Consider the following 16659-nt stretch of genomic DNA (forward strand, 5'->3'; position numbering starts at 1 on the left):
GGGGCAAGTACTGATTTTTTCTCGTTTCAATGTTATGAGAACTTTTACACAAAAATATAACATTTTCAAATATCATCTTCGATTAGGGTATTATTATTTAAGTATTTATGCATTTATGTATTTATGTATGTATGTATTTATTTATTCATTTACTCATTTACTTATTTATTTGTTTATTCATTTAATTTTTATTTATTTCTTTACTAGCTAATACCATCGCGCGTTGCAGTGACTTTAAACGAAATAGGAGGAAAACACAATTTGTTTCGAAGCGGTGCTACAATCGGTTAAGCCGTTTGGGAGTCCATAAATCATATACATACAAACATTGACAAACATACAAACGCCTTTTTCAAAAATAAGTTGCATTTCAAAGATAAATTTAATTTACAATTCAAAAAAGTACAAAAAATAATATTAAACGATATTATTGTTGTCGTTTTTCCTGGGCTCACTGCTTTCCTTTCCTTCAGTTAAATTTCTTTCTCGGTGGTGAGCAATAGTCAGATTTACCCTCTGCTGCATGCTACTCGTTCCGTCTGCCTTCTCCATCGCTCGTGTTTTGCGTCCACGTCGTCGTCGCTAGAGCTTGGGTTTTCGCTATTAAATGTTTAGCGCTTTTTGTGTTTTCTAGTGACTCTGGTATAGCTGTCTTCTTAATTTGCTCATTGTTTCCCTAGGTTTTTTGTTGGTTGTGTGTGGCGTATCAGTAGATATCGAAGGTTGTTTGTTAGTGGAAGAGGTTCCTATGGTTGTTTCGGCGTACGGCTTGCCGTTGTGTACCGTCTAGTTACAGAACTGGCACGTGAGTGTATGTGCATTAGGGTGGGACAAAAATTTTATTCCAGCTCCGAGCAACTTTCTAGGTACCATTTGGGTCTTAGAACAACTGTGCAAAATTTTTTAGTTCGATCCCTGAAACTATATTTTTCCGCCCGTTGTTAGAAGTTTACATGGGATTTTGTATGGGAAAATGAACTTTCACAAAATAATTCCTCCAGGAGTCACCCATTGCTTCCTAAAAATAAACTGTTATGTGGCTTTTATAGAAAATTTAACAAAGAAACAAAGTCTCGAAAACCACAAAACGATCTGACGCTTGAGAAAAAAGTTATTAAGCTGAAAGCGATTGATGCTCTAACGATTGATAAAATATTCATGTTTTCTAGCACCACTGCTGTTGGTTGTCCAATTATATGAAATTTTGTTTTGATCTACTCTAAATGTGTCTAAATCAATTATTTGTACTGTTTGGCCACTTCGCCAAATTAAGGGATAAATAGAAGCTTCTTACGTACATAATTAGAGAAAGTTAAAAATTGTGTATATAATTTGACCGTCAGCAGCAGTGATACTATGAAAAGTGAAATTTTCATGAATCTTCAGGGTATCGATCGGTTTTTGCTTAATAACTTTTTCCACAAGATCGTAGACTTTGTTTCCTTAACAATTTTCCTATAAAAATCAGACATCTATTTATTTTTAGGAGGTAACGGGCGACGTGAGTAATTTTTCAAAAGACGATTTCCGCATACGAAATCCCATGTAAACTTTAAACCGTGGGCGCAAAAATATAGTTTCTCCGATCGAGCTTAAAATTTCAAGAGTTGTTCTGGGAGCTAACGGGCCCAAAATGTCACTCGGAGCAAAATTTTATTTTTTTCATACAACCATGTTCCACATTGTGTATTTAGATATAGATAGCACCTTCTTTCATTTTTTATTTTGACTTATGTATTCACACTTTCTTTTTTACCTGTTAACGACATTCAATTAACTAGAGATTACTAAGTATGGTCGGTTCTCGTGGTAAAGAGGGACAAGTCTGTCTTTGCCGTGAGACATGTTGGTGAACTTGAGTGATTTGTAGTAACACTGCCTAAGCTCGACTCCTGCCAGTAGAAGAAAAAAGATTAGTCCGCAAGACTTTAAGCCTGTTTCTAATGACCCTACCGCTTCTAGTTTTCCGATCTGTATATTTCACATCGTTGCTCTCACTTGAGTACTACGGCTCTAATTTTTTTTTATAAATTTCACTACTTAGTAATCTCTGGCTAATTGAATGTCGCTTAAAAGTAAAAAAAGCAGTTAACATCTAGAGATGATCTGTCCTCGTAGGTCAATTGAAAAGCTATAGATTGGTTCAAGTGCATTCGCACCTCCCGAATATCATTGAGAATGCTAGGAAATTTTTTTTTTCAAGTGTCATTTGTGACTGATTACACTCCCCCATCCTTCGATATGAATATTTTGATATATTCCGTGCTAGTACGCGGTACCAAAGTATGTAGGCGAATTTCAATAAGATCATTTTTCATATGAAAGGATTTTGGTTTTGACGTTCTTGAATTCAACGTCGTGTTGCGTGTTGTTCTTCACTATGAAGCTGGCTCAGATAACGAGTCGAACATTATTAGTACCACATGCCTCATATGATGTAACTGTATATGTGTAAGCCTATATTCCATTTTCATCTCGATCAGCTGTTGGTCTCCGACGGGTCTGCGCACAGTCAATCGCTAGTGTTTTCTCCTGTAATGGGCGGGACTTTGCTGTGTTTTTAAGCAAAACATTAGAGTAGAGCGACGCTGGTAGTATTCTTTGTTTGTATGCTGTTCGCAAACGATGTGACTTTTATTTTCTGATCTGTACGGGATAAAGAAGCAGCCTGAGGATACTTAACATTAAATACCGGTGCTCTCATATGAAATATCATGCTTTGTAGTATAGATCACCAAAAAAATGGCAGACACGATAAATTTTTATATCTTACAATATTTACTCAAAAAATAGTCCATTTTAAGTAAAAACATCCTACCTCCGTATGTCCTAACAGTCCTAATGAAAAATCAAAACTGCAAAGTTATCTCAATAAAACCATTTTTAAGCAAAACATTTTTTTTTCTGAAATTTCTTGTAAAATGAAAAGCACAACACATAGAGCTCCAGTGCCTTATTTTTTTTTATTTGATTCCTTTCAATTTTCTGAATTACGTTGAAACTCTATCTCGAGCCAATACAAAGTGATTTTTCTTATTTTAATAAACTTAGAACCCTACCCACTATTTTAAATAAGAGAACAGTCTTGTAAAGAGGAATATTTTATCGCAAGATATGAAACTATTCAATCGCGTAGAAATCTAGTCAAAGGCGGTCTTTATTGATAGGTTTTATCAGTTTTCAATAATATTGCAATATTACGAAGATATATCAAAATTGCATGTTTCGTTGTTGTGCCTGACCGCATTGTTCCAGCAGAATCCAATAAGAGTATGTAATATGTCTATGGATAATTCCTATAATTAGTTGCCGCTCAAAGGAAAGGTAATAATCGCATTTATTAGTCTTACTTGTTTTGATAAGGAAATGTTTCCTTAATCCGAAGTTATAGCTGTTTAAAAAAGTTGTTGTATTCGATGAATGATGTGGATTCAAATAAACGTAAAAAACTACCTTTCTAGTTACACAATCATCAGAATTATTAGTAGAATCATGGCACACCTACCTCACTCTTGCCTTTCGACACACAGTTTCTGATATCCGAACTGGACGGATCAAGTACGATAGCATCTCGCTGTAAATGAAAAAAGAAAACAACAAGATTAGTAGAGAAATAGATATTTTAGCATTTCAGTCAAAACTTTCGTGTTGGTTTGCTTTTTTAGTGCTAACATTTTGATCGGTGGATAGGTTTCTGTTTAGAGTATTTTATTATGAAATATGAATTTAAAATAGAATTGATTGTTTGTACAGGGAACAGTTTGTGCAAATCGTAAATAAGCTCTTGGAATCATAGATAACAAACCCGGAACTCATGAAATAATTTTTGTTACCACAAAACTGCACTGAAAAAATTATACTAATGGGGTTTTCCATTCAAAAAACCCGGAGGAGTGAACTGCACTGGTGTTGTATTTTGTAGCAGAACAGCAGGCGTTCTAGAAGTGTTTCATTCCCACTTTTGTTAAAAAGCGCAAAACCAGTGCACAGTGGTCCAGAATGTGAATTTAGCAGAAATTTTACCTTTTTGCTGAAACTAGATAACTTAACCTTACAATATATTTAGAAAAGTTGTTGTGCTTTGTATGCCATTCTTTTCATTTAATCAGAAGCCAGGGTGGTTCTAATCTTAGCAAGTTTTTAATTTGACCTTTTAAATGGTTCTAGATAGAGCTTCACTGTCACTAACTACTAAACTTTTTTTGTTTCAAAGTTTTGAGAACTTTTTCAAATAGGATTATCTTCGATTACGGCACTTAATATTAAATGCCGCTGCTGTCATATGAAATATCATGCTTTGTAGTATAGATTACCGAAAAATGGCAAATACGATATTTAAGAATATTTTGGAATATTAACTCAAAAAATAGTTCATTTTTAGTAAAAAGGACATATAACTCCAAAACAAAAGAAGCTAGAGGTGAAATATAATTAGACAAACTGTTCTCCTTCAAAATATCTGAAGGTATCTCTAAAGTCATTTTTTAACAAACATCCTATTTTTTAGGAAAATCTTTTGTAAAAAGAATAGTACAAGACATAGAGTTCCAGTGTCTTCGACAAAGTATTTTAAAATTTAATTTTCTTCAATTTTCTGTATGACTGCAAAACTCTATCTCAAACAATTAAAAGTTATTTTTTTATTTTAATACACCCACTATTTGAAATAATATATCCTTTAGATGTTTTTCAGAGTTTTTGAAGACGAAAATTTTCTTCTAATGCATCAAAACTCTAGCTACTATTATTCAAAAAACCTGTTTTAATCCACCTAGCGGTGCAATTGTGCCTTTCTCAATCATGAACACGTGAATGTTTGCGTTGTTTATATTCATTCAAAGCTTTCAAATGAATATATTACATTTTATTATTATACATGACATGACAAATATACAAGAAAAAAATCACTAAACGAGTTCTAAAATTTTGTAAAAGAAAAAACAGCTACATTAATATTAAATTGAAAAAAGGTGCGAAATCGGCAGTCCCAAAAAGTCGATTTTCATAAAAAAAATAATTTCCGAGATAACATAAAATCTCGACGTTTCATGCATTTTAAAAATGTTTGGCATCAAAAACACGAATTTGATTTCTGAAATTTCATGGGGTTCCCCCTTTGAAAAAAAATTGAGTTCCGGCTTTTATGGGAATTTCATATGTGACCGGATGGATTAGTCTATATTTTCGGACGCATCTAAGCGATCCGTACGAAATTTTATAGACATCTGTGGGGATACTATAGCTATCATTTGGGACTAAGTTTGTGAAAATCGGCCCAACCATTTCCGGGAAACTGATGTGAGTACGTCAATTTTGAACCGCTTTTCCCGGGCACTTCCGGAACCGTCTATGGTGGTTAATGTAGTCAACGAAAGTTTGGTTGGCCGTCGGTGACCTAGAACAGCAAATTTAAGTTGTTTGAAAGACATTTTAGCGAAATTTTTACCTTTTTTGCTTTCATCGGAGTATCGGTTTGAATCACAATTTGCTATGTGATCGCACGCCACAACCTGTAACTCCGGAATCGGAAGTCAGATCGGGATGAAATTAAATAACCATTTACGAAGGCGCAACACCTTTCATTTGAGACTATGTTTGGTTGAATCGGTCTAGCCATCACCGAGAAACCGATGTGACTGTTATTCTGAATTTGGATACTTCCGCCGGGGCTTCCAGAACCGATGATGGTGGCCAATGTGGCCAAAAAGACTTTGAATGGATGTTAGTGACCTAATACTACAAATTGAAGCAGTTGTGGTCATATTTTGGAAAATTTTTCACCTTTATACATTCATTGCAGAATTTATTAAAATCGACATTTTCTGCGTGTTCGTACTTATCACCCTGTAATTCCGGAACCGGAAGTCGGATCCATCAGAAATTCAATAGCAGCCTATGGGAACGTTGTATCTTTCATTTGAGACTAAGTTTGTCAAAATCGGTTCAGCCATCTCTGAGAAAAATGAGTGACATTTTTGGTCACATACACACACACATACACACACACATACATACATACACACATACATACACACACAGACATTTGCCGAACTCGACGAACTGAATCTAATGGTATATGTCACTCGGCCCTCCGGGCCTCCGTTAAAAAGTCGGTTTTCAGAGCAATTGCAATACCTTTCTATTGAGAAAGGCAAAAAGGTGCGAAATCGGCAGTCCCAAAAAGTCGATTTTTATAAAAAAAAATTTTTCGAGATAACATAAAATCTCGACGTTTCATGCATTTTAAAGATGTTTGGCATCAAAAATACGAATTCGATTTCTGAAATTTCCTGAGGTCCCCCCTTTGAAAAAAAATTTGAGTTCCGGCTTATATGGGAATTTCATATGTGACCGGACGGTTTAGTCTATATTTCCGGAACCATATAAGCGATCCGTATGAAATATTATATTATAGCTATCATTTGGGACTAAGTTTGTGAAAATTGGCCCAACCATTTCCGGGAAACTGATGTGAGTACGTCAATTTTGAACCGCTTTTCCCGGGCACTTCCGGAACCGTCTATGGTGGTTAATGTAGTCAACGAAAGTTTGGTTGGCCGTCGGTGACCTAGAACAGCAAATTTAAGTTGTTTGAGAGACATTTTAGCGAAATTTATACCTTTTTTGCTTTCATCGGAGTATCGGTTTGAATCACAATTTGCTATGTGATCACACGCCACAACCTGTAACTCCGGAACCGGAAGTCGGATCGGGATGAAATTAAATAGCCATTTACGGGGACGCAATACCTTTCATTTGAGGCCAAGCTTAGTCGAATCGGTCTAGCCATCTCCGAGAAACCGATGTGACTGTTATTCTGAATTTAGATACTTTCGCCGGGGCTTCCGGAACCGAGGATGGTGGCCAATGTGGCCAAATAGACTTTGAATGGATGTTAGTGACCTAATACTACAAATCGAAGCAGTTGTGGTCATATTTTGGAAAATTTTTCACCTTTATACATTCATTGCAGAATTTATTAAAATCGACATTTTCTGCGTGTTCGTACTTATCACCCTGTAATTCCGGAACCGGAAGTCGGATCCATTAGAAATTCAATAGCAGCCTATGGGAACGTTGCACCTTTCATTTGAGACTAAGTTTGTCAAAATCGGTTCAGCCATCTCTGAGAAAAATGAGTGACATTTTGGTCACATACACACACACATACACACACATACATACATACACACATACATACACACACACAGACATTTGCCGAACTCGACGAACTGAATCGAATGGTATATGTCACTCGGCCCTCCGGGCCTCCGTTAAAAAGTCGGTTTTCAGAGCAATTGCAATACCTTTCTATTGAGAAAGGCAAAATATAAGTACTTAAAATATCAAAAATTGAATTTTTGAAATCAATTTTATGCAATTTTGAAAAAAAATATCGTTTTTGCCATTTTTTTGCTTAATTATGCCTGAAATTTATACCTTATATGCAGTTGAAAATGGGTTATCTTTTATTTGCCCCAATGAGTGATATTGGAATTCCAAATAAAACCCATTTTTGGCGAAAAAGCACTCGTCACTTTTCAGTAATAATGATTGGATATGAGACTGCTTTAGTTTAAACCAATACCGCAAAAATTATTCGAATAAAACAGTTTTAATAAGAAATACCCTAACCTTTGATATTAAATTTGTTTTAAAATGAAAAGTCTGGCGGATAGAGCTTATATGTCTTCAGCAAGCTTTTCTAAAACTTGTTGATCTACAATTTCACTGAAAGTCATCTAGCTCTCTCTAGAATTATTAACAAGTATCTTTTATCTTTTTTGTTTTTTATCTTGGTAAAATTAGAATCACCCTAATTGTTGTTTTAACAAAAGGAAGGGGCTCATAAACTACGAAAACTTTTCCACATACAAAATAAGGCTAAGTTGTGTAGTTTTAGTAAAATCTCAAAATTTCTGCTAAATTTGTATTTTGGACCACTGTGCAGTGCAATCCAATGCCCCGATTTCACCGCCATGGAAGACTAATAATTTTCCAAAGTCGATAAGATTATTTTGACTCAAGAGTAATTTTATCAAAAGGGTATAGACGTTTCTTCGAGCATTAATTTTTTTTTTTGGTTCGGTTACTCTATTTTAAACAGCAAAGCTATCTGAGAACGAGATACAGGGAATGAATACTTCTGTGTTGTCATTTTTCACAATAACAAAAATTTATGTTAAAAGTTAAATTGCAAAAAACCCATTGTTTTTAAATTTCTTATATTTTGTCAACAAAAACCTAGAAGAAAAGAAACATTTTAAATATGATTGCATTATGGAGAACTTATCGCTCAAAAACTTTTTCTAACAATAACATTATACATGTTTCTAAATTTTATACTAATTGACATACAATTGACATACAAAAATGTAATTTTAATTCAAAATACATTTAACAACCATCTGCTAAAATGCGATAGTTGTCGAAATATTTGGAATTTTTCTGCAACAAAAACAATTAATTCGTGTAATTATGTCCTTTTTAAATGTTATTCGCGTTTCCGCACCATAAAATGTAAACAAACTAATGTTTATCGTTTTAAAGACGTAAAAGCATCTTTTGAGTGTATTTGGATCATGGTAAGCTATCATTCGAAAAGTTTTCCTAACAAAAACTTTTGACATATTTTTATAATTCATACTATTTGCAGTCAATAATACAATTTTTCTTTTGAATATGATTCTAAACGCCGCTTTAAATTAAAATGCTTTTAACAAAAATTTTCTGAAATGTAGCAGCTCTCGAGATATTTTAAATTTTGTTTTAACAGCATCATTGTTCTGATTTGTGACGACCTTTTCATAAGATATTTGCATTTCTCTTTCAAGAACAAAAGATTTTTCAAAACGCCCATAAAATTTTCTGAAACTTTTGCTTTGACATCAATACGATATTGCAAACCGTTTGAAAGCTATACGAAATCAATCAAAATATGAATTAACTATATAGTTTAATAATAATCAGACCCTATGCTTGAATAATATTTTAATTGTTTTCGTGAGAGCTTCAAATGGTTTACAATATCGCCTCAATGTCAATGAGAAAGTGTCGATGCCCGGCACTTCAAGGCCATCAGTGATTTAGACCTTCGAATCGAAGTCCATTTCAATGGATTTTGAACCTTTGAAATATTTCGATTGTATCGGTTCATATTGGAAATTCATATGTAACCGTAGCAACCAACATGTAACTCCGGAACCAAAAGTCAGACCTGAATGAATTTCAATAGCAGCCAATGGACCAATTCTATTTATCATTTGAAAGCAAGTTTTTAAAAATCAGACAAGAATTTGCTGAGAAATAGGTGTGACATTATCTTTGGGACTTTGCAAGTTTCCCAGGGGTTTCATGAACCGCTACAGGTAACAAATATGGTCAAAACTACTTTGCTTGGTCTTTAGTGATTTTGGCCCGCTAATCCAAGGAATGTTACATCCGTTTAATATGTATTACATCATTTCGACATCTTGATGATGCATGCTTATATGGGAATTTTCTGTGTGGTCGCACTCTTAAACCCGTAACTCCGAAACCGGAAGTCCGATGGACGAAAAATTAACAGCAGCTTATAGTAGGGTTAACCGTGCATTTGAAACTAAATATGAGCCATTTGTTTCAGGCATCTCTGAGAAAATTGAATGAGATTAGGGAGTACATACACATATACAGACATTTGCAGATATCGACGGACTGAGTGGAATGAAACATGAGAGTCGGCCCTCCTGGCCTCGATGACGAACCTATTTTCAGAGTGATTGCACATCCTTTTTTATTGAGAAAGAAAAGGTCCCAATTTTGACAATGTTCCCATTTTGTCAGCTTAAAATACGCCAAGGGGCTGAATAAAAACGAATCTTCTCTGTTTATATTATAGGCGATCAGAATAACTCCTTATTCTCAAATAATAACGCAAACCAGGAATTTATAATGAGATCAATATGAAACTTTGAACAGTTGTTTCAATTACAACAGCTAATTCGTAAACAGAAACATTTTTATTTAAATTAGTTAGTGGATCCACTAGATAACATTAGCTCGATTGGTTCGAATGAAACGAAATTCAAATTCACCCAGACAAATTCTGAATCCTACCATCTCATTGACTCCTTTCGGAACCCACTTAGTTTAAAGCCCAGCTAATTGCTTTCGTTGGGAAGCACTTGAACGCTGAGAGCGAGTAATCCAATTTCAATAATCATTCATTTATCATTGACGCATGACTGGCTGGCTGGCTGCTGGCAGGATTCTTCCACCAAGTGGGAGGAAAACACTAGACATGGCAAGCTAGGCGAGTAGTAGCAAATTACCCGGATCATGGCAGTGCTCTCGTTGATTGACAAACTTGTGGTGGTAAGTACCTACGGGGTTCAGACTCCGTAGCAATCCTTCTCCCGGTGCCGCCGACGCACGCGAAGGATCGAACGGCGCACGATGCCGCAACAATCGGCTTCGCCATCTTAATCAGCTTGCACAATCTCTTGACAACTAAGCAAATACGCGCCAGCCGACTGTGCTAATTAGCAAATTAATTAATTTTGATTCGAGAGCAAACAGAGGTAAACGAAACCAACGGGGTAGACGAATGGGTGGTAGAGTTTACGCTGTGGGCGGAAATCGATGGAGCTGTGGGATCTATGCGAAACAGCTCTCCGGAAGGTACTAAATTCAACGATGTTTGAAAATCTCTAATACCTAAGTCAACAGAGATTTAACACCAATTAGTTTCCGGTTGGGAAATATTTACTCTACGTTTCAAACCTGTAGCAATATATAACGACTGTCATTCATTTATATATCGTTTTTTTCGCCATTGAACTAAAATTTTCCAATTCCAGCTGTCAGAGCGAAATAGTTTTTGCAACACTTTGTATCGATTTTCTTACGAGAAAAAGCGGTCAGCGTGACAAATCCTAATCCCTCCGCTTCGGATCTGTCCGAGCATAAAACTAATTGAATTTTTATGAAAACCAAAATGTCAGAGGCAATACGTGTGACGTTGACAAGGAACGAATTTCTCCCGTTTGCCACGTTGTTTTGTGGCTTTGCCGGGTGAGAATTGCTGACACGAGGTGAACCAATCTGGGTTCGTGTTGATTCAGATACTCGATAGCATCATGTGTCGGGTATGTATGTACTTGCTTTCCTGTCCTGTGCTCTTCGGAAGCGCCTTTTTCGAAAAAATATCGCTTTCAAACTGCTATAAGGTTCGAGACATTGAAAGATGAAACAAATCAGTAAAATGGCGAAATAATAATCCAATAAACAATTCAAAGCCTGTTGCCTAATGGCACATTTGCCAAACCAATAGCGAAATATGTAATACACTCTAATACACAACCCTCCGACAGTCTGCACGCCCCCGGCATTAGTTTTAAACAGTTCAAATATTTATGTTCATTAATTATTATTTCCCCCGAATTCATGGCGCGCATTAACTCTCCCAAGAATTCCATTAATTTTGCAAAAGCACAGCCGAAAAGAGTGCGCCAGGATAAAAACCCGCGCTGCACCCTGATTGCCACGCCGGGAGTTGAATTATATTCACAAAGAATTTATATTAATTGCGTTGCTGTTTTGAGCTTTGATGCCCACCACCAGTCAACAGCGCGTGTGTAGTAAGACGTGTACAGCCATATAAAAGTGCGCTATATAAATAAAGTCGAAGCACAAGGTACGGAGCAGCCAACCCATCCTGCTTCAAGCCAGCCGATTCATCCGCGGGTGTGATGAAGCTGGAAACGGATAACACGGAATGCTGCGAGAAGCAATCGCTCAATGGAAAGGATAGAAACGGGAAATCTTCCACGTGCAGTCCTGTGCCCGTTTTGGGCACGGAGGGAATTGGCTCGGGAGTTTGCCGGTGAAACGAAAGCTGAAAAGTCATTAACAGCCTCCCGCGTGTAGTCAAATGCTTTTCTCGGTGCTGCGTGCGTGCAGGCGATGATACCTACATATCCACCCGGCAAATGGAACAGAACAGATCTTGATTAAAAATAGCGTACACAAAAATAATTGAATCCACTTGAAATCCCAAGAGAGATGAACATCCATCCGCAACGTTCTGTACCGCACCGAGTAACTGTCGAAGACCGTTAGGAATGTGAATGTCGCTTGTTCGAACGCGGGATGGGTAAATTAAATAGTGTGTACAAATACGTCGGTTTTGCCGAAGGGGAGGAATGGGTGTGTGGATGATTGTACGATTTTCAGGGTGGTTCAAAATTCGAGACATTCGATGCATATCAATTAATGTCTACACGAATCGTACAATTTTATGATGATATCCTTCAGAAGTCTTAATATGAGTTTGTGAATATTTCAAATAACAATTTTAGTGGTGTGATTTTTGGACCACTCTAATACACAAATAGAGGTTTAAATCTTCAAATAGCTTGCATAAAGTAAAGTTTATCTTTGACTTCCATATATGGAGGAACATTATGAGTTGATTCGATGATGTTCGATTCCCGAGGGATTGACGGTATTAGGACGGAAATTTATAGAAGTTTTAAAATCATTAATAAAGGTTTTTTATGATTTAGAACTTCAGTTTTTATTTTGTTTAACATTAAGATTACTACTTTGATTTGTATGACATTAAAATCAGCATTAGCGAAAACTTTTGCCAAATAATTAAATAATTATTAAGGGTTTATTTTATTTGCCTAAATGTTTTATAATTCTTTAATGAATGATAGCCAAAGATTTCTATGGGTGGAAGAATTTATAAAGTCATTAAAAATTAAAATTTCCAAATGAAATCCTTCGGGGGTACCCCATTAGGCATAAATATGTTAGGCAGTATACGTACGTTTGGCATAATGAATGTTACACACTAACGCAGCCCAAACTTGTTCAGTAATTTCTTTTGACGACTTGCTCAGTAAAGTGATATTTTTAAGGAGCTGTCAGCAAATTGTTTAAAAATTCGCGGAATAGTTTTCATTTTTTAGCGATTTTCAGTAAGTTTTCGAATAATTTACTGACTCCCGCAATATTTTTCACTGAATTTATCAACTCTTCTGTTTTTTTTCGGCACATAAACATTATCCAGTAAAATACTGACTGATTTTTCGGCAAAATTGTACCAACGTTACCGAACCTCGTCAAAAACTTACAAAACAGGTACAGCAAATCATCTGTCAAGTCACCATTTTCCGAGGAAACTGCTGACTGACCAGTGTTTTTTGGCGTTTGGATAGAACGAATTGCGGAGAGTTCGGTACCAAATTGTTTTACTGAATTGATTACCGAACGGTTTGCTGTTCAAAATCCCAGCAAAATTTTACTTTACCCAGTAATTTAAATTAAGTGTGTAGGCATTGTGGACGATTGACACAATGAACATTAGGCATAAATTACCATGTTGAAGCATCACTTCAAGGAACTGATTTTTTAGGCAGTGATATCCTTGGCTTAGTTTTCGATAAAAATTAGCTAATTTTGTGAAAATCGCTCCCACAACATTTTTTGTAGGATTTGTCATTTTTAAATTACAGCCATTTGAAAAAAAAATAGTAAAAAAGTTTGACCCTTTTCAAAAGATAGTATAGATCATTTTTGGAAAAACAAAGTATGCAAAGCTTTTTGTGACAAAGTTCTCATGTACAGAAAGTAGCATTAAAATTTGAGACGGTGAGGCCAACTCTGTATACGATTTAGCGCGAAATTCATCTATAGGATCCAAAACAAAACGTTTATTCATTGTTTTGCTTTATTTTTCAATATTTGGTAACACATCTAATAGGCTTGAAATGTGTTTGAACCAAAACTGTTCTATTAAATGAAGAAAGTATCCAGCACATCCAGGACAAAATACTAAAAAAATCGACGCTTGAGGAATGAATAAATGAAATTTTTTTTATTTTGAAGTCTGTTGTTAAAATTATGCGAAGATATGGTACAGCAAAGCAGGTTTTTTCCTAGCCCAAAAAACGAACGTAAATTTGAAATCTGTACAAAAAAGAAAGCCTTACAATTATTTTTATATTTTGTGAATTATGCCAATCGTCCATTATGCCTAACGTACTTATGCCTAACGTATTTATGTCAAACGTCGCGCACCCAAGTCACTCCACGATTTTGCTGTTTAATGCATTCGCTTTTTGTGCACGTCTACAATTGCCTAATCGATTGACTTCCAATTTGAACTGTGACTTCTTAATCGCATTATATAGTCAATATCGCAGGATTTCGAAAAAAAAAATGCCTTTTGCCGATTTTTCCTTCGAAACAGCGATTCAACCAAAAAGTACAACGTCATTTCTTTGAAAATTCAAATTTGGACAAACTCTTATGATGCTCACTTTGTTTTTAAATTTATTTCCAATAACATTTCGGACTTCCGGTTAGGTGCAAAATTGCTTGAAGTAGATGTGAGAGGTTCTTACAGAGGGACGTCAACCATTCGGATTTGTCCGTTAAGATCTTTAACGGAACTGATGAATTAAGCTTGCATTCATCGGTTTTTTACAACATTCTCGGATTTAAGAATTTTTTACCAGAGGACATCACAAGATTTCAGATCATCAGATTTAATTTTTTTAGGAATTTTCGAAAGATTAGAAAAGATTTCAAAAACTTAAAAAGATTTCATGAGATTTTCGAAGACCTCAGAAGTTTTCAAAAGAAGTTAATAGATTCCAGTAGATTTAAAAACATTCTGAAAACTTTAGAAGATTTTAGAAAATTTTGTAAAACTTGCAAAGAAGAAATTTCGCGAGATTTTCGAAAACGAAATATTTGAAAGTTTAAACTTTTTTCACAAGATTTCAGAAGACCAGAATATTGCAGAAGATTACAAAACATTACAAAGATTTCATAAGATTTCGGTGATTTCAGAACATGTCGATACATTGCGGGAGTGTTTAGAAGGCCGAATGGTCATTAGGCCGAATTGTCATTAGGCCGAATGGACATTAGGTCGAATGGACATTAAGCCGAATGGACATTAGACCGAATGGTCATTAGACCGAATGGTCATTAGGCCGAATGGTCATTAGGTCGAATGATCATTAGGCCGAATGATCATTAGGCCGAATGGTCATTAGGCCGAATGGTCATTAGGCCGAATGGTCATTAGGCCGAATGGTCATTAGGCCGAATGGTCATTAGGCCGAATGGTCATTAGGCCGAATGGTCATTAGGCCGAATGGTCATTAGGCCGAATGGTCATTAGGCCGAATGGTCATTAGGCCGAATGGTCATTAGGCCGAATGGTCATTAGGCCGAATGGTCATTAGGCCGAATGGTCATTAGGCCGAATGATCATTAGGCCGAATGGTCATTAGGCCGACTGGTCATTAGGCCGAATAATAATTAGTCCGGATGGCCATTAGGCTGAAGGACATAAGGCCGAATGAACTGGAGAAGGCACCGGAATTTCCCATATAAATCGTTACAATCGTAAATCCGCAGAGGTTCAATATCTGTTGAAATTTAATGTCAATTTACCTCGGATTGTAGATCCAGATCACTGATGGCCAATCAAAGATTTTTTGAAGCAATGTCCACTATTGACAAATCGGGAAATTCTTGGCTTCGGGCATATTCCAGGATTAAAGTCATATAGGTTATTCGGTATCAAATATAAGGGGTAAACGGCGGTTGGTTTCTCTCATCAACCATTCTTCGGACCCCCCCCCCACCACCCCGCTTTCGTAGTCTCGTTGGCTACATTGACCACTACGAAAGGCTCCGACAGTCCCAGAAAAAATGGCCTTCTTTCAAAATTACCAATCTCACATCAGTCTCTCGGAGATCATTGAGCCGATTTCACAAAATTAGTCCTCAATGAAAGGGATATTATGTCCATAGATTGCCATAATATTTCATATGAATCGATTAAATGGTTCCAAAACTATACACTGAACCGTCCGCTCGCATATGAAATTCCCATATAAGCTGGAACAAAAACAAATTTCAACGGAGGGATCACATGATACTTTAGAAATTGCATTCGTATTGTTGATGCCAAATGTATTTAAAATGCATGAAACTTCGATTGATTTGGCACATTTCTGCCTCTCATGTGACAACCTTTGACCATCACTCTGAGAATCGTCAACCTAATCCTGGTCATTTTTTGAAAGTAAATTGGTATTCTGAATCTCAACTGGGGTGTGTGGTGAAGGATTACTCCACAAACATATCGCACCACCATATCTTTACCACGCCCCCTCCGTCCCGGCCATCAAGCAACTCTCAGATCCCTCTCTATCAAACCCCCACAGGCTACAACCCTATTCCACCTCCTTCAGACACATAACTCTCTCATTCTCATCGTTTTCGTCCAACAGGCAATCAAAAAAACTGGGGACGACGGATTTTTCTTCCCCTACCACACCCACCCATTAATAACCAAATAAGTTAACAAGAAGAGAACATTGAACTAATGCTGATTAAACTAATTAACTATGGCTTTTTTGCTTCAAGTGTTTCAGCGTCGACACGTAGCTCATTAATTGTACACCCTAAGCAAACCCGATATGAATCACTTGCGTAAATGTAAGGAGCGCTAGGTCAAATTGCACGAGGCCTGGTAATGTGCATAAATTTCAAGAATTACATAATTACAACTTACAGTGTTTTTATTGTCTGAAATTTTGACAATTTTAGAATGAAACCGTTTCCAGTTTGAAGCTAATATAATGA

At 36.1% G+C, this 16659-nt stretch overlaps 1 protein-coding gene across 2 annotated transcripts in view; it reads right to left on the reverse strand.

Moving 5' to 3' along the window:
- LOC131693140 (semaphorin-2A) overlaps nt 1-16659 on the reverse strand; it is a 326263-nt gene that overhangs the window by 79730 nt on the left and 229874 nt on the right. For both annotated transcript variants that reach the window (XM_058980723.1, XM_058980722.1), the window contains exon 5: nt 3506-3574. In XM_058980723.1, the coding sequence (XP_058836706.1) occupies nt 3506-3574 (69 nt within the window). The remainder of the gene's footprint in view (nt 1-3505; nt 3575-16659) is intronic.

This window comes from Topomyia yanbarensis, chromosome 3 (genome assembly GCF_030247195.1).
Source record: "Topomyia yanbarensis strain Yona2022 chromosome 3, ASM3024719v1, whole genome shotgun sequence".
Classification (NCBI taxonomy): Eukaryota; Metazoa; Arthropoda; class Insecta; order Diptera; family Culicidae; genus Topomyia; species Topomyia yanbarensis.